Genomic DNA, 27,443 nt, shown 5'->3' with positions numbered 1-27,443 from the left:
GCAGGAACACCTTGTAACCACCTTGCCTCCTAACATTCACACAAGCCCCTGAATCTTACGAGAGCCTTCATGTTTGTCATTTTGTTTGATTTTTCCCACACCTTATACCTGCATCTTTCCACTGCACAGATGAGAGCAAGATCAAGAATACCTATAGGGCTTGGTCTAGGCTGCAGCAGCACTGAACAGTGGCTGTGTGAGCCCAGGGAATCTCTGGCTGTGAAGTCATGTCTGTGATTTCCACCAAATCTACTAACTTCAACACAGAAATCAGCAGAGCTACTTCAGCTGAAACCTTGAAGTGACCCTTGTTTCAGACAATCGCTAATGCTACTCTTGACAAGAGAAATGTCTAGCCAGATCCTTGACAAAGTGAATTAGCTTTTCCAAGGTCATACACTGTCCCTTCCCTCACCCAACAAAGCCAGGTACAGTGGACATTGCTTGATTTGCAGCAGTGGTGGGAACCCTGACTTATAGTTGCAAAGTCCTTGGCAGAGAATCTGCTTAACACTGAGCCTTTGTTGAATGCACCTTTGTGCCCTAGCATAACATATGAAGCCTTGACATGAAGTTGCCCCCGTCCACCTCCCACCCCCTGCAGCCCCAGGGGCCAAATCCTTAAAGTCATACTTATAGTTGGCAAAATAATTCACCCCAAGGAGGTTGGGCAGGCAGGAAACAAAATCAGCCTTCACCTTCGCCCTTAAATGATGTTGGAATGTGTAAGCATCTCTACTTCTCTCACATCTGTCTCTCTAGCATTGAGCACTATGCCTGGAACATGCCCACTCAGCTGAGGGGTGAACTTCCCAGGGTCTCTGCTCTTAATGAGTCATAGCCTTGGGGCTGGGGAAGGCCAGCTCTTCACAGATGACATCAGAACACCCAGGCAGAACCACTCCCTACTTCAGCCCTTGATGCTTTCAGAAAAGCATCTCATTGGAGTGTCTTCAGTGAATAAAAAGAATGCATGGAACTGCTTCCAGTGCATCTGTGGTCTCCAGGAGTCTGTCAATTCTTTTACTTGTGATGAACATACTTCAAATATATGTGTGGGAATGCCAGCCTGAACACCACACAAACACCTATACCTTTTTCAAACTTCTTAAACAGAGGGAAACGTGGTATATGGAACGACTTGCCACCCACCTCACTGGCTTCCAAAGCTGAGCAATCCGGGCTGCTGGATTGAGGCAGGGCACCCACTGGAAGCAGAGAGCACTGAGAAAAGTGGCCTGGATCTCACAGGAGCAGCTGGAAATTGAAACCCATTGGAATGTGCTTTGGATTAGTGAACATGACCTTAAAACCACAGTCTGGCAGCAGAAAACTGCAGGTCACTTGTGGCTGTGACAGTGAGACAGAGGAGCAAGGACTAGACAGTCCATTCTGGAGACTGGCCAGGTGTGCTCCTCCCTTCCCACCAGGGGCAGAGAGGATGGAAATTATGTGATTGCCAAGGGCAGCTGAGAAAACAAGTCATGCCTGGGGTTTTATTTGTTAAGTGAACTGAGTTGGGGGAATGAAGATCTGAGAGAAAGGGAAGAAGGCAGACTGTGAGTGGTGAAGACGGTGAAGGCCAGCAGCAGCCTTCCACACCTATTCCATTGTCATCTGATGGACAGCCAAGACAGGCACTTTTCCTGGCTCTTACTTATGGTATTGTCTTCACTATTTGGCACAGTCATGTGAAAGGTGGGCCTACCAGAAGCAGACAAAGCCTGTTGTACCTTGCACTGCCCTTTGCCTCCATAATTCTGGGGGAGGAGAGAATTTGAGCCTTATATATTATACTTACTGTAATCCCGAAGAAAGAAAGGGGGTCCCTAATTGATCCTACAGAGTTCTCTCCCTCTTTGCCCATTAAAATCACCCAGGGAGTTTCTACAAAATTACAGGTACTTAGGCCTCACTTCAACTAATTGCTCTCTATATTTAAAAGACAAACAGAAAAGCTCTCCAAGGTTAAGAAAATCTGTAGCTTAAACTAATCAAACCTCAAGAATTCCACGCAATCGGTATAGTTTCTTTAATTGGAATGTGGGCAGAGGCTCACTCACATCAAAGATAGAGATAGTTGAGCACAAAGGCTCATGACTACAATCTCAGCACTCTTGGTGGCCAAGCAGGAGGATCACTTGAGCCTAGGATTTCAAGACCACCCTGGGCAACATAGGGAGACCCTATCTCTACAGAATTAAAAATTTGTTAAAAGTCTAGCCAGGCATGGTGGTGCATACTTGCGGTCCTAGTCACTCCTGAGACTGAGGTAGGAGAATCTCTTGGCCTGGGAAGTGGAAGATCGCGCCACTGCACACCAGTACTCTGGGTGACAGAGCAAGATCCTGCCTCATAAAAACAAACAAAAAAAGAAGGTTAGAGAAAAAAATATATATATATCTAAATGAATAGCCTCAGCACTGGCTTTTCCAATGACTCTCTTGCTGCTTGCCAAACTATGTTCTCCATACAACAGCCTGAGAGATTTTTTAAAGTAAACTCAAATCCTATGTCTCACTTATATAAAACCTTTCTGGGGCTTCCCATTCCATTTACAACAGACTCTAAACTGATCTCCAGCTCTCCCGGACACTGCATGATCTGCTCATCCTTCCAGCTCGTGTCCTCATCACACTTCCTTTTACTCACAGTGTCCCAGCCAGATTGGTCTCCCTTCAATTCTGTAAACATGCAAGACTTTCTTGTCTCTGGATCTTCACATTTATCATTCCCTTTACATAAAATGGTGTGCCTCATCTTCTCACGGTTGGCTGTCTATTGACATGTAGATCTCAGCTGAATTGTCACTGCCCTAATGAGATGAAAGATCCCTGACCATCCTCTCCAGAATAGGCTCTGCTTCATTCATCACATCACACTGTTTCTCCCCTCCTAGCTGTTACCACAACCTGCAACTAACTTATCTATTGTCTGTTTTATTGTTTATCTGTACCTGCATAGGGACCTTAGACTGTCTTGCTTCCTGCTACATTCCCAAGAGCCTAGAATCATGCCCAATGTCACAGAGAGCCCCATAAATATTTATTAAATAAATTAATCCATGAAGGCAAAGCTGGATCAAAATACATCAGCATATCTGGAGAATTATAGCAGTCAGGGGAGGAAAACAGTGAGTTAGGATGGAACGCAGCAGAATGGGTCACTACCTAAGCCAACAGACCTGAAAAGTCTTCTATCATTCCTCGACTGGACACTTTCCTGCATGAACCCATGCCACAGTGCAGGTCCACTTTTGCCCAGATTAACCCACAGAGCCAAGAGCTGGGTCAAGGAAACATTTGCATGGAAAATGCCAAAAGAGAAAGCAGTCCCATAGCAGTCTCCCTGGTAATAACTTCGAAGGCCTATTTGCTTAATCCAAATATACATAGAGTGCCTTCACCACCCACATATTTAGAAAGGGAAAATGAAGTATGGTCATATAGCTCTGCTTGTCTATAACTGCAGTTCAGATCCCAAAATTTAAAACAAGTGAACAGCCAAACTTTCAAAACAGCAGTCCCTTTACAAAAAAATAGTTCGTTAAGTGTGTGACTCAAAGAATTCCCATTGATTCTTCTCACAACAAAAGATCTTAATAGGGCAGATCAGTAATGACTGAAACAGCCAGTGGATTATAATGTTTTGCACATACTGTGCAAAACTATGGAACTTTGCACTCTGGACAGAAGAGCTATACCTATAAAAATTTCCCAACAGAAATCATACTCTCTATCTATGAAACAGTGCAGTAAAGTTAAATCAGTTGAAAGGGAAAAAAGCAGGTGTCATTAGAATACTTGGAAGAGTAGTGGATATTTTGGAGAATCATGGTGATTGAAAAGAAGTGCAGAAGGTTAAACTGGATAAAATTTTTATTGGGTTGGTAAAAAGAAAAGGGAAATTGACCATGCTCCCAGAGTTAGGCCTTAACTTTTTATTTAGGTGTCAAATTGGCTGCTGCACTGGTGGGCTGATAATTTGTGGCCAAGGAGGGGTCTTTAATCTGGCAACCAGGATGGAGTGCTTGTGCTGAAAGTTTAGGGAAATACTAAGAAAACACATGTCTAGGGGTGACTGTCTGGCTGACACAGCAGTCACAGCTGCATTGTGGAACAGGATGCCTAGATGACCATCAGCCTTGAAGATTAATTTCAACACCCTAATTTGAGTGACTTTTAAAAAATGGAAGCTTCATGATTTAGTCTATTTGTGCTAGTATAACAAAATATATCGGATTAGAAAATGTACAAATAACAGAAACCTATTTCTTATGTTCCAGATGCCGGGAAATACATGATCAATGTGTCTATGAGTTTCATGTCTGGTGGGAGCCCAGTGTCTCCTTCCAAGACAGCATCTTGTTGCTGCATTGTCTGTGTCCTCATGTGGCAGAAGAATGGAAGGGGTCAGCTAGTTTCCTCAAGCCCTTTTATGAGGTCACTAATCCCATTCATGAGGGCCCTGTCCTCATATGCTAATCGCTTCCTAAAGGCCCCAACTCTAAACACTATCACATTGGCAATTAAGTTTCAACATATGAATTTGGAAGGAACACAATCAGACCATACAATTTCACAAGATCAAGAAGGAACAAAGGTGACAAAGGTGACAAAGGTGAATTTGGTATAGCCTAACTCATGCACTGCTGCAAGGGACTTTGGGAATATTTTTTACTTTGAGTCACACAGCAAAAACCAGAGACAAGAAAGAACAGGGGAGCAAAGGAAAGCCTAAAATATTCATTGTCATGACCTAGGATGTTACAGGATTTTATGGCACTTGGACTAATGTCTATTCTGTGCAATTCACTGACCTCCAAGAAAAGTAGCAGAAAGAGAGTTTTCAGATAAGAATTTCAGGGACCCTGGAAACAAATTAATATTGACTAGCCCAGTTCTTCACCAGTACATGAGAAAGGAGATATCTTTATTTTGGTCATATTGGGTAGTTTTAGTGGATACATGGAAACTTTCTCAATATGACAGTGATTAATGTCTAAGAAATCTCTTACCCAGGAGTCTCCAAGAACATGGCCTCAGACAATGGGCAGACTCATGAGAGAGCTGTCCCACCAGCCACGTCCCACAGCAAATGACCAATTCTAGGCAGACTTTGCTCTCCTCTGGTCTGTTCCCCAACCCTAATACCCCTGTCATCCATCAAGAGTCAGCCTCATGGACAGTGGGGCTTGGTATACTTACTTGAAGCGTACTCTCTGGAATTTCACTTCTAGATCGCAGAACTGTTTTGTAGATACCACCTTTCTCAGCCCCCTTCTATTTGTGTTGTTTATAACTATAGTCTCATGATTCTCCTCACATCAGAAAAAGATAAGAACATTTTAGTGCTAAATTGTTCTTTGTGGATAAGTAAATAAATAAATAAATCCTTGAATACAAGACTTGAAATCAGAGAAAACATAAGATCCAAACACCCAATCACAGTCTTCTAAATCAATTTTTTTCATGCTTTTATGCTGGTTAGTGGTCAAGTTGCAAAATTTCCCAAAGGTGCCTTTATTACAGGCACTTCAATGCAAGCATAGTGGCCAGCTTAAGGTCACCTCTTCAATCCTGAAATCACCAGCTAAAGACTTGTGGGAGTCAATAGAGATTGGTTTGGGGTAAGAGTAAAACAAATCACATGAGTATATGGTATTAAAGCAATGTGGTATACAGACAATGATATTATCTTACTTTACAAGAAAATGTAGTAGAAGCTATCTTTTTATACATCTATCTGGTGATTACTGTGCTCCTGGACACAAATGTGTGTAATTTTTTAAGTTGCATCTGGCTTAGAGGTCTACATCAAAAATTCCAAGGGAAATGAGCAGGAATCTTATCAAGATAATACCAAAAGGCTGTTTTCCATTGCTTAGAAATGTGTGAAAAGGAATGTCCACAGTAAACTGAAGAGATGCATAGAAAATCTCAGAAGGAATCTCTTACCTCCTAAAAATGTCTTACATTTGGAATGCAATCTGATGCAAAGATAGGCAACAGACATGAACAGACACCCACCAAAGAAGATATACAAATTACAAGAAAGCATATGAAAAGATACTGAACATCGTATGACATTAGAAAATTGCAACCTAAAACAAAAATGAGATACCACTGCACACCCATTAGAATGGTGAAAATCCTCAACACTGACAAGAACTAATGCTAGCAAGAATGTGGAGCATCAGGAATGCTCATCCGCTGTTGGTGGGGATGCAAAATGGTACAGGCACTTTGTAAGGCAGTTTGACAGTTTCTTATAAAACTAAACATATTCTTACCATATAATCCAGCAATCATGCTTCATTGTATTTACACAAATAAATTGGAAACTTATGTCCACACAAAAACCTATTTCTAGGTTAGATCTTTATAGCAGTTTTATTCATGATTATCAAAACCTGGAAGCAGCCAATTTGTCCTTCAATAGCTCAATGGATAATGAAATATTATTCAGTGCTAAAAGAAAAAAAGTGCTATCAAGCCATCAAAAGACATGGAAGAAACTTAAATGTATATTACTAAATGCAAGAAGTCAACATTAACAGGCTACATACAGTGTGATTCCAAGTATATGACATTCTGGAAAAGGCAAAACCTTGGAGACAGTAAAAAGATCAATAGCTGTCAGAGTCAAGGTGCACAGAGGGATTAATAGACAGAAGCAGAAGATTTTTAGGGCAGATGACACTAAAATGGTGGTTATATATCAGAATACATTGGTCAAAACTAAGAATGTGTGAGACCAAGAGTAAACTGTGGACTTTGAGTGATGAAGATGTGTCAATGCAGATCAATGATTGTAATAAATGCACCATGTGGCGTAGGATGGTGACAGTGGGGAAGTCTGTGTATATGTGGGAGTGGGAGTATATGAGAACTCTCTGCACTTTCCCTCAATTTTGTTGTGAAGCTAAAACTATAATAGAAAATAAAGTCCATTTTAAAAACTAAATGAGATAATATATGTAAAGCACCTGATACACAGTAAGGGACTCAATTAATATATTAGAGCTCATATGTAGAGCTTTCTATGTGCAAGGAGATGTCCCATATGACCTCTTGGTCTGATCTCAACTGATTATTCCATAAAATAAATATCTGGAGTAGACTTGTAGGGGTCAAGTGTGTGAAAGTTTAAAATATTTTGTCAGATACTCACCAAAAATTTGCATAAACTTACAATTCCACGAATAACACACCTGTCTCCCCACATCTTCACCAACACTTAGTAACTTCAGTGAATCTAATATTTGCTAAACCACTTGTGGTTTTCAAACTGAGTTTAATGAAGGGATAATGTTCTTCGTAATGCAAGAGAAATCCCCAAGAAAAGAAAGCAGCTTGTTAAAAGTATGTCAGTCTACCTTTTTTCTTCTTAAACATTGGAGTTCCAAGAGCTCTTGACTTGATTGGCACAAAGTTCCAGTTTCATCTGAAGACTCAACTGGGGAAATATCTACTTTCAAGCTCACTTACATAGGTATTGGAAAATTCACTTCCTCGAAGCTTATTGGACTGGGAACCTCAGTTCCCCTTTGACTGTTAGCTACCCTCAGTTCAATACTGTATTGTCCTGTCCAGCATGGCAGCTTGCTTCATCCAGCCCAATGAGAAAGAGAAAATATAAAACAAGATGCAAATCACTACCTTTTCTAACCTAACATGGAAGTAACATTCCATCATTTTTGTCCCATTATACTGATTAAAAGCAAGTTACTAGGTTCAGCCCACACACAAGGGAATGAATACCAGGAAGCAGAGATCACTGGACTCACCTTAGAGGCTGGCTACCATACCATCATAGTCAGACTCCAGAGGAAATGGTTGAGTGACATCTATCCGACCTCCCCCCAAAAACAACTGACAAACAGAGAATTCAGTAAGAATTAAAAAAGACATTTTGCTAAAGCTTTCTCCTTTCTCATTCTGAAGGTCTTGCCTAGAAAGACAGCCAAGTTGAGCTCATATAACCCAAAACTTCTGGCCCTAGTTCTCCCTGTATGGTGGAGGGGATGGCCCATTGTTCCTTACTTCTGAAAACTGGTTTTTTAAGTACACTTCAAATACCTGGGATCCTACTCATATCTGTGCTACAGATAGGAATAAAATTGCATCTCCTTGGCAAACAGCTTTGGCCTGGGCAATGATTTCAGCCTCTCATTAGTATGGGAAACTTTCCAGTATTTTCATCTTTGTGGTCACTGTTCTCTTCTATTTCCTTCTATGTATTAGTCCATAAGCACTAAGTTTCAAAAGCACTAAGACATTCTAGAGTCTTGATTTTTTCACTCATCTTTCCATTCGTTTATTAAATAAACATGTATTAAGTTCCTATGATATGTCAGATGTTGTGCAAATGTTTATGGTAATAAAAATATGTATGAGACATAGACACTTTATTTCGTCAAACACTCAACAATGTTTGAACATTTGCTCTGTACAAGGTGCTAAGGATCAGTAAAGGAGTAGTACAGTTTAAGACAACACAACAAGAACAAACTCTTCACTCCACTGGCTGTAACACCTTTTTACTGAGATCTTCATGGTACAACTTCTTGAACAGGTGTTTTTTTGTTTTGTTTTGTTTTGTTTTGTTTTGTTTTTGAGACGGAGTCTCGCTCTGCTGCCCAGGCTGGAGTGCAGTGGCTGGATCTCAGCTCACTGCAAGCTCCGCCTCCCGGGTTCACGCCATTCTCCTGCCTCAGCCTCCCCAGTAGCTGGGACTACAGGCGCCCGCCACCTCGCCCGGCTAGTTTTTTGTATTTTTTAGTAGAGACGGGGTTTCACCGTGTCAGCCAGGATGGTCTCGATCTCCTGACCTCGTGATCCGCCCGCCTCGGCCTCCCAAAGTGCTGGGATTACAGGCTTGAGCCACCGCGCCCGGCCAACAGGTGTTGTTTTTAAGAGTCACTCTTTCCACATTTTTCTTCTCTTCCTCAACACACAAATGAATTGTGTGTTGGACTTTCCAGTTGAACTTCCAACCCAACTATTTGTGGAAATTGCTCTAAACAAATTACTTACAATGTTGCCAAAATCAATAATCGTTTATTTTCCTATTGCATTTGATGTGACAGCAGCACCCAACATAGTGAACCAAACTCTTCTTGAAACACTTTCTTCACTTGACTTTCACAAGGCCATGTCCTCCTAATTTTTCTCCTTGCTGCCACCAACTCCTACTCAGCATATTTAGCTGGCCCCTCCTTCTCTGTTCAACTTCCAAATGTTGATATGTGTATTCCAGGATTCAGTCCAGAAACTTCCCCTGTTATACATGAATATTCTTACCCTAACTTATTTCATCTAGTCCTATGCCTTTAAAACTTATTCTATGCTTCTCATGACCTCTCTGGGACTCAAGCACAAGGGGTGTAATTATCCTAAAGTAAACCAGGAGTTTAGTAAGCCGGCCAAAAAGAGGGATTTTCCTTTTCCCAGCATGAGAGACTGTGCTTAGTATAGATCCCTGTAAAATGGGTGGCTTTCTCCCCTAAGAAAAGGTAAACGCTTTGTGTGAGCCCCAAGGACTCTAGATGCCGGGCAGTTGATTTTTCCAGACAATCTTGTGAACAGCTGACACCTAAGTCTAGAATGTTTCACACCAACAGCCTGTGTGTTCCCCCATTGATAAAGCTGTGTCTTGTGCTTACGTGATAAAAAATTATAACAAGGGAGACTAATGTTCCCACACTGGAATGCAGACTCCCATTGTGAGCCCAGCATTTCCTGACCATTTATGCATCAGTATAAAATAGGAGGATGGAGAAATCATGCTGTCTATTCTTTTGGTGATCAGTAATCTTTGTGAGTCTTCCTAATATTGCATTTTTTTTTTTCTGAGTACAGACAGGGGACTTTATTGGTGGTACATGACAAGGTGGGGTTCCCTAGGCACCTCCCTCTTCAGGGGGTCTGCACTAAACTGTGTGGAGGAGAGATTCTCAGTGTTGGGGGGGACTGAGTGTGGCAGGGACTCCCCAGCAGCTGAGGGCCTCTGTTTTCCTCTCATGCCATCGCTGGGGCTGGTGGTCCACAGGTCTTACTCCTTGGAGGCCACGTGAGCCATGAGGTTAACCACCCTGTTGCTGTAGCCAAACTCATTTTCACATCAGAAAATGAGCTTAACAAAGTGGTCATTGAGGGCATTGCCAGTCCCAGGATCCAAGGTGAAAGAGTGGGTGTCAGTGGTTAAGCTGGAGGAGACAACCTCGTTCTTAGTGTAGCACAAGATGCCCTTATGGGGGCCTTCTGATGCTGCTTCACCACCTTCTTGATGTTATCATATTTGGCATGTTTTTCCTGAGGGCAGGTCAGATTTATGACCAACATGTTTGTGGTGGGGACCTGGAATGTCATGCCAGTGCTCTTCCCATGCAGCTCATTGATATACTTGCCCACAGCCTTGACAGTGCCAGTAGATGCAAGGATGATGTTCCTGTGGGCCCTGCAGCTGTCATGCTACAGTTTCACAGAGGGGCCATCCACAGTTTTCAGTCATAGCACTGACTGTGGTCATGAGTCCCTTCACTGTATTAAACTTGTCATGAATGATCTTGGCCAGCGGTGCTAAGCAGTTGGTGGTACAAGAAACATTGCTGATGATCTTGAGGCTGTTGTCGTATTTCTCATTGTTCATACCCATCACAAACATGGGGGTGTCAGCAGAGGGGTTAGAGATGATGATCCTTTTAACTGTCCCCTGCAAATGAGCCACACACTTCCCCATGGTAGTGAAGATGCCACTGGAGTCTACGATGTGCTTAGTACCAGCATTGCCTTATTTGATTTTGGTGGGATTTAGCTTGAGGAAGATGGTGGTGGGATTTCCATTGATGACAAGCTTCCCATTCTCAGCCTTTACAGTGCGATGGAATTTGCCATGGGTGAAATCATATGGAACATGTAGACCATGTAGTTGAGCTCAATGAAGGGGTCATTGATGGTGACAATATCCACTTTACCAGAGTTATAAGTAGGCTTGGTGACCAGGCACCCAACAGGGCCAAATCCATTGACTCTGGCCTTCACCTTTACCATGGTGTCTCAGGGATGTGGCTGGCACTGCACAAGAAGATGTGGCTGTCTGTTGAATGGGAGAAGCAGAGAGCTGCAGCATATTATTTAACCCACAGTTATCATATTGAGAAATTCTTCACACACTCTGATGCCAATAGGTGGTGACTTGGGTGGGCATCACTTGACATAGCAGGCTGACATTCCCTGAGCATGTGGACAGTTCAGTTGTCTCAGTGTCACTTGTTTAAAAGACAGTCTTTTTCCCTATTGAATTTACTATTGTTAAAATCAATTGGCCATATGAATTTAGGCCATTAACTCACACATAGGCAAAAATTCCCTCAAAATAAATTATAGGCCTAAATTTAAGGGCTAAACTGTACACCTCTTAGAAGAAAACATAGATTAACATATTCATGATCTTGACTTAGGCAAAAACCCAACTTTTCATGGTTAAAAAGTAGTTGAAAAATGAAACAGGATCAAAACTAAAAATGTTGGCATTTAAAAGCCATCAATAAGAAAATGAAGAGATAACCCATAGACTGAGAAAAAAAAAATCAAATCATATATTTGATAAAGGACTCATGTCCAGAATACGAAATGCACTTACAACTAAGCAACGAAAAGATAAATAACCCAATTTTAAAATAGGCAAAATATTTCAATAACCATTTCATCAAAAAGGTGTAGGAAGAGTCAACAAAGTACATGAAAAGATGATCAGCATCATCAGTCAGCAGGGAAATGCAAATCAAAACTACAACGAGACACCACTTCCCCACTAGAGTGCTATAACAAAAAAGGACAGTAACACCTGGAGGAAGTGAAATAACAATGATGTGGAAAAACTAAAATACTCACGCATTGTTGATGGGACATGCAGCCATGTTGGAAACCAGTTTCACAGTATCTTAAAATGTTGAAGATACATTTACCATACGACCTAGCACTATCACTCCTAGCTATTTACCCAAAAGAAAAAAACCTATGTTCACACAACACATGAATGTGAATATTCATAGCAACTTTATCCATAACAGTCCATAAAGTTGAAACACTCAAATATTTATCAACCGATAAATGAATAAACTAATGGGAGCTATCCATATAATTTAATAGGATTTGGCACCTAAAAGGAATTAAATATTGATCTGTGCTGCCACATACATGAACCATAAAAGTATATTAAACTAAATGAAAGAAGACAGATACAAAAGACAACATATTGCATTATTCCATTTATACGGTCTCCAGAAAAGGCAAATCTGTAGAGTCAGAAAATCAATTAGGAGGTGCCTGGAGCTGGGGACTGGGAAAAAGTGGTGGTGATTGATGAACATGAGGGATTTCTTAGGAATGATAGAAATGTTGCAAAACAGGATCGTGGTGATGGTCACACAAGTCTAAAATTTTACTGAAAATAATCTAACTGCACACTTAAAATAAGCAAATGTTATGTCAATTATACCTCAGTAAAGCTATTTAAAAATAAAAGAAATTTAGTACTGTGGCCCCCATTAGTCTTGCCCTTTGTTTAATTTCTCACTTTCTTTACGGCTTTTATTTATTGGTTCCACTCAGACACTCCAAGAGACACTGGCTGAAATCTGCAGCCTCCAGGACTCTCAACAGCTGAGGGAATGTGCAGCCCCATACCGAAGGCAATGGGGGATCTATAAGGTGCACTCTAGCATGTGCTACAGCAGGCAAACATGTGTGATGCACCCGAATGGTTCAGATAGTGCTCCACATGTCTCAGCAAGACCCAGGGCCTGTTGCTATCAGAGAACAAGCTGCTACATCTTGCCACACAGGGCCAACCTTTTCTAGGCAAGTGGGTTTGAACCATTGGTAGTCAGGTCCCAAGTAGCAGCTGAATGTCTACAACATGGGAGGAGGGCAAGACCTAGAGTGGGGTTTCAAAGCAAATCATTTGTAGAATATTATTTCGAATAACTGTAGAAAGCATTATTTTCAAGTGTTTACGGGATGTTCACCAACACAGACCATATGCTGCACCATAAATCAAGTTTCAATATATATGCAAGATTCAAAATCATACAGAGTATATGCTATGGCCACAATAGTATTAAATTAGAAATCCATAAAAATAAGATACCTAGAAAATTCCCAATTTTAGGAAACAAGCAACGTACTCTGTTGGTATGGGTCACTTGGGTCAAAGACAAACTCACAAAAAAGAATTCAAAACATCAGTAACTGAATGATGATAACCCCATGCACCAAAATGTTGGACACAGCTGACATAGTGCTTAGAGAGAAACTTACAACTTTAAATGCCTGTAGAGGAAACGAACAAAGGACTAAAGTCAATTATCTATGCTTTTATAATAAGAACCCTGAAAAAAAAGAGTAAAACAACCCCAAAGTTAATAAATATAAGGCAATAATAAAAATAAAGAAAATCATGAAATAGAAAAATAAACAAACAATAGAGACAATCAATGGTCAATTCTTCTGTACTCCATGCACAAAAATTCAATTCAGAATGATTTTATATTTAAATATATATCCAGAACCACGGAGATCTTAGAAGAATAAATTAAGAAAATACAGGAGCCGGGCATGGTGGCTGATGCCTGTAATCCCAGCACTTTGGGTGGCTGAGGTGGGTGGATTACATGAGGTCAGGAGTTCAAGACCAGCCTGACCAATATGGTGAAACCCTGTCTCTTCTAAAAATATAAAAATTAGCCAGGCGTGGTGGTGCATGCCTGTAATCCCAGCTACTTGGGAGGCTGAGGCAAGAGAATTGCATGAACCCAGGAGATGGAGGTTGCAGTGAGCCAAGATTGTGCCACTGCACTCCAACCTGGGTGACAAAGCAAGATTCCAACTCAAAAAAAAAAAATATATATATATATATATATGAATAAAATGAGAATTCTGTAGGAATAAAAATCAGAGAGTAGTTGCTTACCAGGTAAATTGGGGGTAGGGGAGGGAATTAACTAAGAACAGGCAGAAAAGAACTTTCTGCAGTGAAGAAAACGACCTATACATTTTTTGGGTGCTACTTACATGGGCATACATAACTGTCAAGATTCATCAAACTGAACACTTGAGATCTGGGCATTTTAATGAATATAAATTACACCTCGATTTTTTTAAGTAGAGTAAAGTGTCTTGGAGAGCTTACAGTGGTGAATTTGGGCAGTTCTCAGACATACTCTCAAGGAGCATTCACAGCATCTTCAGATATTTGCTGAGAATGGTTTTGTACCCAAGAATATGGGAAAAGTTCAAACATCTATGATAAGAGTCATTAGGACATACAACCACAAATCCCCACTCTTGTGGTACAGGCCATATCATTAAGTGGTTAACACTAGATAGCTTTCCTTCAATGGTGTTCTTCATCTAGGAACCCCAGAGCTCTCCAGGGGAAAGTTACAACGGAGGTTTTGGATATATTGAATAGGAAAGTAAGTCACGTCCATAAAACTTAGTGATTAGAGCTGTCACCATCGCAAATTTCTAAACTTTGCAAGACAGCAGCAACATTTCAAATGACACTCTGCGAGAGGAGATAATGAGCTAATGCAGATTTCCTTCCAAACATATTTACTGCACAAAGGCAAAGTTCACATTACACTTGGAGATTTCTCTCAGTCTAGTTTAAGATCACAGATTGCGGATCCCCGACATCTGGTATCAACCGACCAGTGTCCTGTTAATGTTAAACCTAAGACTCTTTACCGCACTGCAGCCTTAGAATTGGACTTCTCTTCCTGTTGCTGGGAAGAATTAGAGATATATATTAAAGGTCACTATTCTTCTGAGAAAAGGGATGCTGTAGGAGGTGGGAGCAATGAGTATGTGGCAGGAGTTCAAGGGGATAAGGGGCAAGCCAGAAGCCACAGAGCAGAAAGCTCCAGAGCTCCCTTAGGGGATGAAGTGACCAGCACCCTGACTCTTCTGTTCAGCTTTTAACAATCTAACTAACAATAAGAACTTCTTCATTTTCTTTCAGCTACTCCTCGCAATGGTGGAGACATGGAATTTTTGCAGAAAATGGGGTGGAGGAAAATAAGACATCTGTGTGAGTATATAACCATTTGACCTCTTTTTTTAGCCTTCTCCAGGGTCACCCTGGAACCAGATCTGCTCCCCAGCATCTTGTTTCCTGGAGTGTGTTGTCTGCTACTTTGGATTGGCCATGACGGGCTGGAGCTGCCTTGTGACAGGAGCAGGAGGGTTTCTGGGTCAATCATCCTCCCCTTGGTGAAGGAGAAGGAGCTGAAGGAGATCAGGGCCTTGGACAAGGCCTTCAGATCACAATTGAGGGAGGAATTTTCCTTGATTCATGGGTGTGTGGCTCCATTTTAAACCCTGCATGGGTGCAAGAAGGTGGACCTTTTCTAGCAAGTTATAGAAAGTTGTAGTCAAATCTAAGCCAATCCTCCACCCACAGTCTAAAAAAAAAGAAAAGAAAAAAAAGAAAATTAAATAGTATGAAATGGCATGGTGTGAAAGATTCTGAATGGTGTGTCCAGAGACTGGATTCCGGCCCTAACCCAGAACTTGAGAGGCAGCCACTTGGACACCAGGCCCCTTTTCTTCTCATCTAGAAAATCCCACATCAGTTTCTTGTCTACGAAAGTTTTCTTGTCTACAACTTTTTTATGTCCTGAAGCTTTATGTCTTGGCAATTGCTTCGCAACATTCACAAAGGACACCATTTACTTGGAGACCTCACCAGGGGGTCCCTGCCTCTCTAGACTGCCCTGAGCTTTGTTTTGTTTTGTAGCAACCTTGGCACCTTTGGTGAAGGCAAAATAAAAGGAAGTGAAGATATGGATGAGTGTGTAAGTGTGTGTGTGTGTGAGAGAGAGAGAGAGCAAAAGAGAGAGAGAAAATGAGGGGGAAAGAAAATCAGAGAGAGAGAATGAGAAAGAGAGAGAATGCATGAGAAAGAGTGAGAGAGAGAGGTAGAGGAGAGAGAGAGCATCAGTGAGAGAGATAGACAGCATGCACAATTGCACAGCTAAGAGCAGAGACAGAGGAAGGGGCAGTATAAGGCCAGATATCCCTCTTTTCGATTTGTCATCTAAGGCTTTAGTTTTTAACCATTTGTCTCTGTTGCTCAATACCCCAAGGAAATTGCAGACCTTGCTCTAGCAACTCCTTGTGCAAATAACCCCAAAAGGAAAGTAGAAAAGGAGTCATATCCAACTGGACAATGAACTATCAAGGTCCAGAAACATAAAGCAACTTGCCAAGATCATCTGGTTAACGCGTAGCAGAGCTCAGACCAGAGCTTCATCCAGAAGCATCATCACTTTACCCTGGAGCTGATACTTGGCAAAGTGGGTCTTTGCCTCCCTGGGTGCCCAATTCCCCGTCCTCCTCCCCAACCCAGGGGGTGGGTGAACTGTGTGTCTACACCTGGGCTCTGACTGTGCAGAGAGCCATGCCCTGCCCTCAGAGAAGCCTCTACTTGACAGCACTCATGGACCACCACACCCAAAACTCTGCTCTTCTTTTGTTCTTCTCTGACCTCTTCCAATTTCCTCCACCTTCTATTTTCATGGTGTCTTTCATAAACAAATACTAACACAAGACCAAGATTAAATGTTTCTAATCCTTGTGTGTCACCAATATTTGCAATCTAACACCTAATACCAGAAAAAAAGCAATGCTCAGCCTAGAGGAATTGTTCCTTATGGTGAAAAGTTAGGGGATATAACGGATGGGCAGTGGCCTGTATGAAGATAAAAACAGAGAATCCTTTCAGTGTTCTTTCTGTGCCAGATACGGTGCTACATGTTTTGCATGTGCTGACTCATTTGTTACTCATAGCAACCCTATGAGATTGTTAATATTATTGTCCTCCTTTCTTACAGATTAGGAGACAGACACAGAGAGGTTAATTAACTCATCGAAAGTCTCAGAGTTAGAATATGGCAAAACTGGATTTGAACCCTTGAGGTCTAGTGCAGCATCTGTGCTCTTAACCAATAGTTCTTCTAGCAGCTTGGGGAAAGAGGGAGTTATGGGTTCATCCACAAAGTCCCCTTTCCTGGTCTCTAGATCCCTGTGAACTCACTGAGGAAGAGCCTTTTCTCTTGGCTTTAGACTTCTACATCTTTGAAATGGCAATTCCTTTGAGCCAGTCTGTCTGAAGTTGGCAGCAAAGGGGAAGCAGAGGAAGGGAGCAGGAAGTGCAGAGGTGGAAATACAACCAGGGAAAATTCCATTCTCAGTCTGTTACCCATGTCCTCCCCAGCAGCCTCTTCCCTGCCTCCCCCATTGCAGGGCATCCTTGGAGTTGCCTGGCAATAGGAAGGGGCTGGGAGTAGACAAAACATGACAGAGGCATCAGGAGAGTAAATGGTCCCATCTGAACCCCTGGAAGGAATTACTCTGGTCTTGAATTTTTCACTCTGAATTTTACTCTCACTGTTCTTTGGCCTTTGTTGCCAATTTCAGTTGAACTGGCTTAATCTTACTCTTTCTCAGAAAAATTTGTTGTAAACAGCAGTCCTGTACCTAGTGTACAGGGTACGAGGCTTGGAGGTGGGGTGGGCAAGTTTGAGTCTCCACTAGAAACGTGACTTTTGATCTGTCCCTTAACCTCTCTGATCCTAAGTTTCCTCATCAATAAAGTGCGACTCAGAAAACCTATCTCATGAGATTGCTGTAAAAGGAAATAAGCAAGTTGTGAGTAATATGCAGATTGTAAAGCACAAACAAGCGTAGAGTATTTATCCAAGCTCCATGTACCACAGTGTTCATGGCGTGGGCTAATTCCAGGTGACAACTTTACTGTCAGCACCATGTCTTGGGGATTTCAGAGGAGCCTGAAAACATTAAAGTTGTAACCACTGCCCTCAGTTAGACAGCTGGAATATTAGTTCATTGGTCGCTAACTTTCAGCATTGTTTTCTGCTTTTGATATCTGATAAGAGTTTTTCATGGAAATTCCTCATTTAAGCCCATGCGCAATTCCCTAGTAATGGCTCCACTCTCCTCCCAATTGCCCAAACAGCAAACCACAGGGGTGATTTTGTCTTCTTTTTCTCTCAACCCAGATCCAGTAGGTATCAGGACCTTTAAGGTAAGGTCTGAAATTCAAACCTGTTGTATCTGCCCTCCTCTGCTTCCACTGCTGGACCCTGCTTCCAGACCTCATCGAAACCTTGGCACAGATACTCTGATTAATCTCTTAATTACCTTACTTTCTCATATCCCCTATTTCAGTCCATTTTATATCCTCAAGCCAAGGTTGACTTCCTACATCACAATTCTGCTTCTGTTTCTCTGTCTCTCTCACTTTTTTTTAATAGGCTTTGACTGTGCCACCAAGGCTGAGTGCAGAGGAATGATCTCTGCTCACTGCCACCTTCACCTCCTGGGCTCCGTTCATCCTCCTTCCTCAGCCTCCCGAGCAGTTAGGACTATAGGCAGGCACCACAACGCCTGGCTAATTTTTGTATTTTTAGTAGAGACAGGGTTTCATGGGGCTGTCCAGTCTGGTCCTGACCTCCTGGGTGCAAGCAGTCAGCCCACCTCAGCCTCCCAAAGTGCTAGAATTAGAGGTGTGAGCCACCATGCTCTGCCTGGTTCTCTACTTATTCCAAATATAAATAAGGGGTTTCTCTGACGTGGTGCTGGAGACCCAAAATCATGATCCCGCATCACCTGCAGAATTAAATTCGAATTTTCCCCCTTATATCCAACTCTCCACAATCACCCTACTCTCTTTCAATATTTTAGTGAGTTTCCCATGACTCTAGAAATGCTTATATTCCAGGTACACTTGACAGCTCATTGCTCAGATTACTTTTCTGAAATGAGATGGGGTAGAAACAGATGTTTGCTCTTTCCCAATAAATTGCTACATATTCTGACTTCTGTGTCTTTTTTTGCTTGTTCCTTCCATGGAATGTACACCCTCCACTCCAACACCACGACTCTAACCTTTCCCGAACACCTATGTAACATCATCTTTATCAGGAAACTTCCAAGCCAGTTTCAGAAATGTTCCGATCACCTGACCCGTGTTCACACAGAGCTCCAGAACAAGACCAAGCTGACAGCGCTGGAAGGAGACATTCTGGATGAGTCATGCCTGAAGAGAGCCTGCCAGGACATCGTGGTCATCATCCACACCACCTCTGTCATAGACGTCATCGGTGTCACTCACAGAGAGTCTGTCATGAACGTCAATGAGAAGGGTACGGTAGCCTGGGGAGGAGATGAAGCAAGGTGGGGGATTAAGGATCACAAAGAAGGACAGGAAAGGAAAAGAAGTCCCTCCACGGAACACCTGCTGTGCTCTGGGCCAAGTGTCTGCTAACCATTACCAACTGGGGGAGTTCAAAGCTGCTATCTTCAGCTTTTTACATGAGGAAACCAGTGCTAGAGATGGCAAGTAACTTGTGCAGGGCCCCCCAGGTAAGTAAGTAAGTAGGAGAGTTAGACTTTAAACTCACTCCCGTGTGACTCCAAAGGCTGTGGACACTTTTTCTATTATGGTTCCAGTCAAAAGTTGACTAAACTCCGACTTCAGATTCTTGATATCCAGCCACTCTTTGCCTCTGGGACAGAATCAAACCTTCCAGGTGCCACCACAGTCATCATTTTAAACCTTGTGTGTAGGCTGATGATAATGAAATGGGCAAAATTCCCTCGTCCCCCTCAGGAGGCATGCAATGGGGGTGTGGCTTGCTTCTTCGGTGCCTCACTGCTCAAACCTCTACGGGAGCATACAGACAGGCAGGCTGTGGGACTCCAACACCATGGCAGTGTCTGGGGTGAATGTTTACAGCTCCTGAAACCCCAGTGGGTGTGTGTTACACGTACTCTTTTAGTCTGGCTCGTTTAGTTTTGACATCTATGGGCGGCTTGTTTTAACCAGCTAAATTAGACCCTCTACCTTGTCGGAAATTCAGAGGGCTTTCTGTATCTCGGGTTGTTGCTTTGGTTACCAGGGGAATTGGATCACACCTGGGCTGGCAGAATGAGTGCCAGGTTTTGTTGAGTGGAGGTAGCTCTCAGCAGCTGGGGGATGCCAGAAGGGGAGGATTTTCCCATGGAGTTGGCAGCTCAACTGCCCAACTCTTCTCCGACTGTCCCAGGGAAACCCCACATCACTCTGCTGGGCGGTGTGTTCCTCCTAACGTCCAGCTGCCCATGTGTTCCTCTGCTGATGTGTTCGTCCGTTGATGTGCCCCTTCTGACATCCAGTCCCTTCTGTCTTCTTTTGCCAATCTGCTCCTGTCATTGTCTGGCAACTTGTGTGTGTCCTGCTATGGTCTTGGGGTTTTTTATAGGCACAGAATGGGGGCATGACAGGCCTGGGTGGTCGTGGGAAATGCAACATTTGGGCAGAAAATGCTTGTCCTCATCTACGTCCCTGGGAGTGGAGCCCTAGCCAGGGACTACACCCTCCTTCACCCAGCACTTCCTTTCCCCACTCCCATACCATTTAAAGGGACCACGCTCTTCCCTTCCCAGCACTCCCATATCAAGAACATTCAGAGCCCTGCTGCCCACCTCAAAGAAGTTTTCTCAAGAGAACTAGCAAAGCTGGTTCACAGTGGTCTGTCAGGACAGAATTATCCAGCACATGCTTTCTCACAATATTTTCTTAACAAAAAGGGTTTCCAGGTGTCCAGAATACACAATCTCTTCAGCTCACCACAGGGCCTGCTCTTACAGAGCCATTCCCAGCCAGGTGTCCAAAGTGCACCTTCATTCAATCCTCATCCCTTAAAGTCTTGATGGTCTTTCTGAATTGCAGCTTTCCAAACCACTTTAAATTCAGACACATTTCCTTAAGGAATCTTGTCATGCAGTCTCACCATCTGATTCCCAGAGTCCAGTATCTTCAGCACCACAGCACCCAACCGCGGGCCTGGCCCTCCACATTCAGTCTATTCAGAAAACTTTTCTAAAGCAGCTAATTGCTTTTGGGTATCCAGCACCATCTCAATAAAAAATCTTTCCAGTTTCTACTTACGCATACCTTTAAGTACCTCTACAGTGCAAGGAGGGTGTTAAGAGTAACCAGTTTTTCATTTGAATTTTTAACTCTCCACAACTCCCAACAACAAGAAATGCGAAATGACAGGGGAAGTGTTAGAGGCATCTGTTTCCTAAACCATTATCACTCCAAGGCTTAGAAAACATTTCACAATGTTGGTCATTTCCCTCTTGAAGGTAAACTACTTCCACATTTTCTCTACCACCAGATTAATTGTTGAAAACATGAGGCTGTCTCTCCAGAAACTCAAATTCCACAGAAACTTTAAACGGGGCCAAGAACTAAAAAAATAATAATAAAATAAGAAAAAATAATAATCCTTACCTAGGAAATTCCTTCCTTCTTCAAGGGAAGGCACTCCGAGCACCTCCATGAGCTTCACTTCCACACAGCTCAGGGGATGCTGCCAGGTCCTCCCAGTGCAGGTGTTACCAGCAGAGGGCACACTCCTCTCCCCAGTCCTCCACCAGGCTCCACAGGAAATGCCAGGGCAGGGTTTAAGGGAAGGTTTACACCCCCACTTTACATAACCAGGTAAACAGAGTCACAGCCAGAATTGGAAGCAGCTTTCCCAGGGAACACACAATCAGGAAAAGAGTGTGAGTTTCCAGCATCTCCCCACAAGCCACTGTTTGCTCAATGACTCCAGGAATGGTCCTTGTGACTAAGTTTTATGAGTCCACTCAAAATGAGAAAAATACCAGCAATTGCATGTATATTTAAGAGTATATTTAAGAGTGTATATTGCTTATATACAACTGTGTATGGGTATGTGTGTGACATAAATTCTTCCACTGCCCTTTTCTGCCTAAGGACTGGGACTGCCCATATTCTCAGAGTATATCTTCCTGATTTTTTAGTTTTTCAATAACCTGCCTTTAATGGTATTGATGTCACATTATAATTTTCAACATCCTTACTTTGCAAAATATAAAGTGATAACCCTAGGTCCTTTCCCAAAATTAAAGTACACACACACACACATTCATACACTCAAAAGTCTAGAAATTCTTGCTCTCCAGAACCCATATGTCAGTTTCTTTTCATTTTGGTGTTTTTCCTATGGCTGTAGCATGGCCCAGTCTCAGTCAGAGACACAGAAGAATGGACCCCGAGTCTGTTATAACCACTGCACTTGAGAATGAATATCTATGCATGTGGTTGGGGCCCCTTAGTTATATTTCCTGACTCTGACAGCATGCTTTTTGTTGGTAGGTATCCAGCTTCTGTTGGAGGCCTGTGTCCAAGCTACTGTGCCAATCTTCATCTACACTAGTACCCTAGAGGTAGCCAGGCCCAACTCCTACAAGGAAATCATCCAGAACGGCCATGAAGAGCCTCTGGAAAACACATGGTCTGCTCCATACCCATACAGCAAAAAGTTTGCTGAGAAGGCTGTGCTGGTGGCCAATGGGTGGACTCTGAAAAATGGTGGCACCTTGTACACTTGTGCCTTAAGACCAATGGTTATCTATGGGGAAGAAAGCCCAATCCTTTCTGCTGGTATAAATGAGGCCCTGAACAACAATAGGATCCTGTCAAGTTTCAGCAAGTTCTCCAGAGTCAACCCAGTCTATGTTGGCAACGTGGCCTGGGCTCACATTCTGGCCATGAGGGTCCTGCAGGACCCCAAGAAGGCCCCAAGTGTCCAAGGACAGTTCTACTACATCTCAGATGACACGCCTCACCAAAGCTATGATAACCTTAATTACACCCTGAGCAAAGAGTTCGGCCTCCGCCTTGATTCCAGATGGAGCCTTCCTTTATCCCTGATGTACTGGATTGGTTTCATGCTGGAAATAGTGAGCTTCCTGCTCAGACCCATTTACATCTATGGACCGCCCTTCGGCCGTCACATAGTGACATTGTCAAATAGCGTGTTCACCTTCGTTTACAAGAAGGCTCAGCGAGATCTGGCGTATGAGCCGCTCTACAGCTGGGAGGAAGCCAAGCAGAAAACCGTGGAGTGGGTGGGTTCCCTTGCGGACCGGCACAAGGAGACCCTGAAGTCCAAGACTCAGTGATTTAAGGATGACAGAGATGTGCATGTGGGTGTTGTTAGGAGATGTCATCAAGCTCCACCTTCCTGGCTTCATACAGAAGGTGACAAGGACACTAGCCCAGGTCCTGCCTCCTCCCTTTCACACAATGCCCAACTTATTGTCTTCCTCACGTCATCAAGACCTGCCCAGTCCCTGGCGCAACCAGAAACTTTCTGTCCTAATCATATACCAGAGGACAGACAATGTGATTTGCTTTTTCCAAACCTCAGTGACTGATTCTGAAAAATTGTGGTCCTTTTTTTTTATTTTTTATTTTTTATTTTTTGAGACGGAGTCTTGCTCTGTCTCCCAGGCTGGAGTGCAGTGGTGCGATCTCAGCTCACTGCAAGCTCCGCCTCCTGGGTTCACGCCATTCTCCAGCCTCAGCGTCCCGAGTAGCTGGGACTACAGGTGCCCACTACCACAACACCCGGCTGATTTTTTGTGTTTTTAGTAGAGACAGGGTTTCACCGTGTTAGCCAGGATGGTCTCAATCTCCTGAGCTCATGATCTGCCCGCTTCGGCCTCCCAAAGTACTGGGATTACAGGTGTCATCCACTGTGTGAGCCACTGCGTCTGGCTTGTGGTCTCTTTTAACTTGAGGGTCGCTTTTAACTACTAGAGCTCCAATTTTCCTCTTAAATGAGAAAGGATTTCATTTCTTTTCTTTTAAATCTCCTATTTCTTCACACGGTTCAATGTAAAGAGCAACAAATGTTTTAATGCCTAACCTGGAGAGAGGCATGGTTTCTGTTAATATATACTTTCCTCGTTCCTTTTCATTTCCAGGTATCACCATATTTTACCTAGGAGAGTAGCATGAAGCTGGGGATGGGGGGTGGGCAGAGTCGCGGGAGGGTCAGGAAGGGCGGTGAAGACTGAATGAGTTCTACTATGTTTCAGGCATGTACAACATGACCTACATATGACATATATTCCCTCACCGAATACTCATCAGAAACCTATCAGGTGGGGGTGACTATTCCCATTTTACTGGTGAGGAAACTTGTTCACAGTCACACTAACTGATTAATGGCTAGGCATTCTACCAGGTACTTGGCCTTGAAAGTCCTTATCTTTCCACGGAATCAGACAGCCTGGACTCATCTTGTCGGTGGTACAGCAGAGCACTGGAGCATGGGGTGGTGATACTTGGGAGAGTCCCAGCTTTTTTTGGGTTACCTCTTTCTTGCCCAGTCCACATGCAGGGGAATCTCTAGAACCCAGGAGAATCCCTGAGGGGTGTCTGAAAGAGTTTGCATGCCTTTCCTAATGGACCTGAGCAGGGCTGAGAGAAACAAAAAATGCATCCAGCCTCTATCAGCTTCGGTGCCAATTTCGTAGAAGGTCTCTAGAACACTCCTGGCTATATGTGTGTTGGCCATTCTGATCATACATAACCCTGCATTTCACCCTTTCAAATCACAATGAGCCACACCATGGGTTCCTGGGCAAGTAAAGAAAACAAGTGTGAACTTCCCCCAAAATATACCTTCTACTCAGCCCAAAATTAGAAGTCTACTATCCCACATGCCGAGATTTAATGCCTCTCTCTCTTCTTTCTCCTTCTCTTCTTTAAATCATATCCTTTCTCCCTTTATTCTTCCATATCCTTAGCCTCTTTCTTCCCTCCATCTCCTCCTTAATCACTGGTTCTCTCATTCTTCTCAATTCCCCTGAAGAGAGGAGGCCAATAAAGACAAGTTTGGTGACTTCAGTGATGACATAGTCATTAACCAATCAGTGAAAACACAGTCAAAAGAAACACTGTCAGGGGCATCAGGGACAGAGCTGAACTGAAGCAGGTGTGGAGGTTGCTGTGGGTCCAGAGTGTGGGGACAAAAGCTGTCTCCCTCTGGACCTGGGTGTATCACAGCAATGATGAGAGTCACACCCAACATCAAAATGGCTTCTTTCCTACACAGGAAATTAACAGATCATTAATCAGTTGAATTTGATTACCACAATGGAGTTAGTTTCAGTGTTCATTCTGAAGAGAAAAGGGAACCATATTCTGGCCCAGATCAACAGGTTTCCACCACTTTCAAAACCCCAAGGAACAGATAATCAGCACTACCATCAGGGGGGAGTGGCCCCAGGCAGTTGGGTAAGGTGAAAAATGCAACATCCCTCCTTCCCCAGCTGTGCACAAAATGCAAGAGCCAGCATCTCTCCAGTTCTTGTAAGGTGTGCTCACGATCCATATGTTAATGTCAGGTACCATGGGAATCAACGGAGGGTGGTGGAATCAGGGACAAGAGCCTTTCCCCTGGTTTTTCAGCCTAGTGAAACCCTACACTTATGAAACCACCAGGGCAATTTTCACAGGGAAAGGAAGGAAAAGGACAGAGCTCCAACGGGCAGCGAGGGGAGTTCTAAGAAAGAGACGAGGGGGCCAGATGAGTCAACAGTCTCAACTGAACAAGCACAAAGACCTCGGAGTGTTGTGGCCAACAAAATATGCCATCCCTTCTTACACCTGAGGGCACCAAGCAGGCAGAGCTCCTGCACCAAGCCCCACTGCACTTCACGTGATGCACCACACGGAGGCAGCAAAGGCTAGGAGGGAAGAACAAGTAAGCCCGACCTGGCCGGGATTTTTGAGTCCTTTTTCTCCACCAAGGTGACTTTGCAGGGTACCTAATACAGGATTGAATGAAAGAACGGGCCAGTGCTCAGCCACCGGCTTAAGGGCTAGGTGTATATGAGTACTGAGAATGGAGCTGAGCCGAATTCACTAGGAAAAGCCACAGGAGCCAGTGGGTCTTGAATGAGGCCTTGAATTCCTCGGTCCAGACAGTGAGCATAGCCCAAGCAGTGGTGCGGAGGAGGACGGGGGCATGAAGAGTCCCCTCGCCTCCTGGAAAGCATGTACAGAGGGCAGATGAGAGAGCTCGGGTGCCAGACTAAGCCACAGATTGGATAGGCAGGTTCAAAGGGCCGGGGTGGGCCCCAGAGCCTGTGATGGACTGGTGAGAACTGGCAGGAAAGTGGCCGGAGGCCAAATCTTATGATGTGAAATCCTGTGATTTCTAAATATTAGTGACTAACTCTAAATTTGAAAAAGCAGTGTGAAGATCTGCTTCGGGAGAGGGATGTGTGGGCTAGTTAGTGTTCAAAGTGTATCTGCAATAATTTATATCTTAAAACGTGGTGGCGAGGTGTCAGCAGCAAATCTGTTCATTCTTGGCGATAAGTCCCAAATATACATTATTAGATCATATTCTCTGCTTTCCTGTATGGTTAACATAGGTTATAATTTTTTAATAAATTAAATTTGGTGGGGGAAAAATAAGCAAACTAAGAAATCACATTCACAGGCTGGCCCCAGGATTTAAGGCCTCTGATTTTCCACTTCTGCTCCCAGTCTAGCGGTCCAGTGTGGGAGATAAAATAGGAGACATGTTAGGTGCTGTGCACAGTAAATGTGAAAAGTGCCAGAAGAAAGGAAAATGCTTTCGGGAGATCCATTCCCATAGGGGATTCATGGGGTCCTTGCATTTGGGCTAAATATCAGAAGATGGGTAGGATTTCAACAGACAGGAATTCGAGGAAAAGTATTCCAGGTAGAGACAATGGAGTCTGCAAAGACCCAGGATGGGAAAGGGGTCACTTTTACGGAACAATGAGACCAGACCAGACAGCACTACGCCAAGGGAGAAATGGAAGAGACACTTGGAAAGACATGCTGGGCACACACAAGATCACCTGGGGCCACCCCTGGAGATGCCCTGCCTGCTTCCCTCACTGACCTCAGAGTAGGAGTTCTGTGTCCCCAATAAGGACGACTTGGGCCAGACACAGTGGCTCACGCCTGTAATCCCAGCAATTTGGGAGGCTGAGGCAGGTGAATCACCTGAGGTCAGGAGTTCAAGACCAGCCTGGCCAACATGGCAAAAACCCCTCTCTACTAAAAATGGAAAAAAAATAGCCAGGCAAGGTGTTGGTGCCTGTAATCCCAGTTACTTAGGAGGCAGAGGCAGGAGAACTGCTTGAACCCGGGAGGCAGAGGTTGCAGTGAGCCGAGATTGCGCTAGTGTACTCCAGCCTGGGTGACAGAGTGAGACTGTCTCAAAAAAAAAAAAAAAAAAGACAACTTGACATTCAATTACTTCACACATACAACATGCCTCATGTTCTCTCAAAAACTGGACTCTACGGGAAGAGAATGTCTCCTTTAGCAATGAATATTGATGGTGATGCTAAAAGCTGGGACATCATTCACTATGCAATGGGAATTGTTCAACTGTCCCTGGAAGATTACCTTGGCAGCATGTTGTAGGATGGACTGAAAGAGATGAAGAGGATACTTCAAGAATCTAGGTAAGAAATGAAGGCCTGGTTTATGTGTTG

The 27,443-nt window shown here is 43.5% G+C and overlaps 1 protein-coding gene and 1 pseudogene across 2 annotated transcripts; one reads left to right on the top strand and one right to left on the bottom strand.

Annotated features, from left to right (window-relative positions):
- Positions 1-9,842: 9,842 nt before the first annotated feature.
- On the bottom strand, positions 9,843-26,431 carry LOC135971463 (glyceraldehyde-3-phosphate dehydrogenase pseudogene; annotated as a pseudogene). Its single transcript, XR_010587697.2, has one exon. The product of XR_010587697.2 is annotated as a glyceraldehyde-3-phosphate dehydrogenase pseudogene (transcript).
- Positions 15,217-23,072, top strand: LOC102129873 (3 beta-hydroxysteroid dehydrogenase/Delta 5-->4-isomerase type 1-like). The gene is given in 4 exon segments (XM_073997902.1): positions 15,217-15,265; positions 15,268-15,374; positions 19,075-19,245; positions 22,272-23,072. Coding segments are annotated over 4 exon segments (1,128 nt in total).
- Positions 26,432-27,443: the final 1,012 nt, after the last annotated feature.

This window comes from Macaca fascicularis, chromosome 1, assembly GCF_037993035.2.
Source record: "Macaca fascicularis isolate 582-1 chromosome 1, T2T-MFA8v1.1".
Classification (NCBI taxonomy): domain Eukaryota; kingdom Metazoa; phylum Chordata; class Mammalia; order Primates; family Cercopithecidae; genus Macaca; species Macaca fascicularis.
This window is presented reverse-complemented; position numbering and strand designations above follow the sequence as displayed.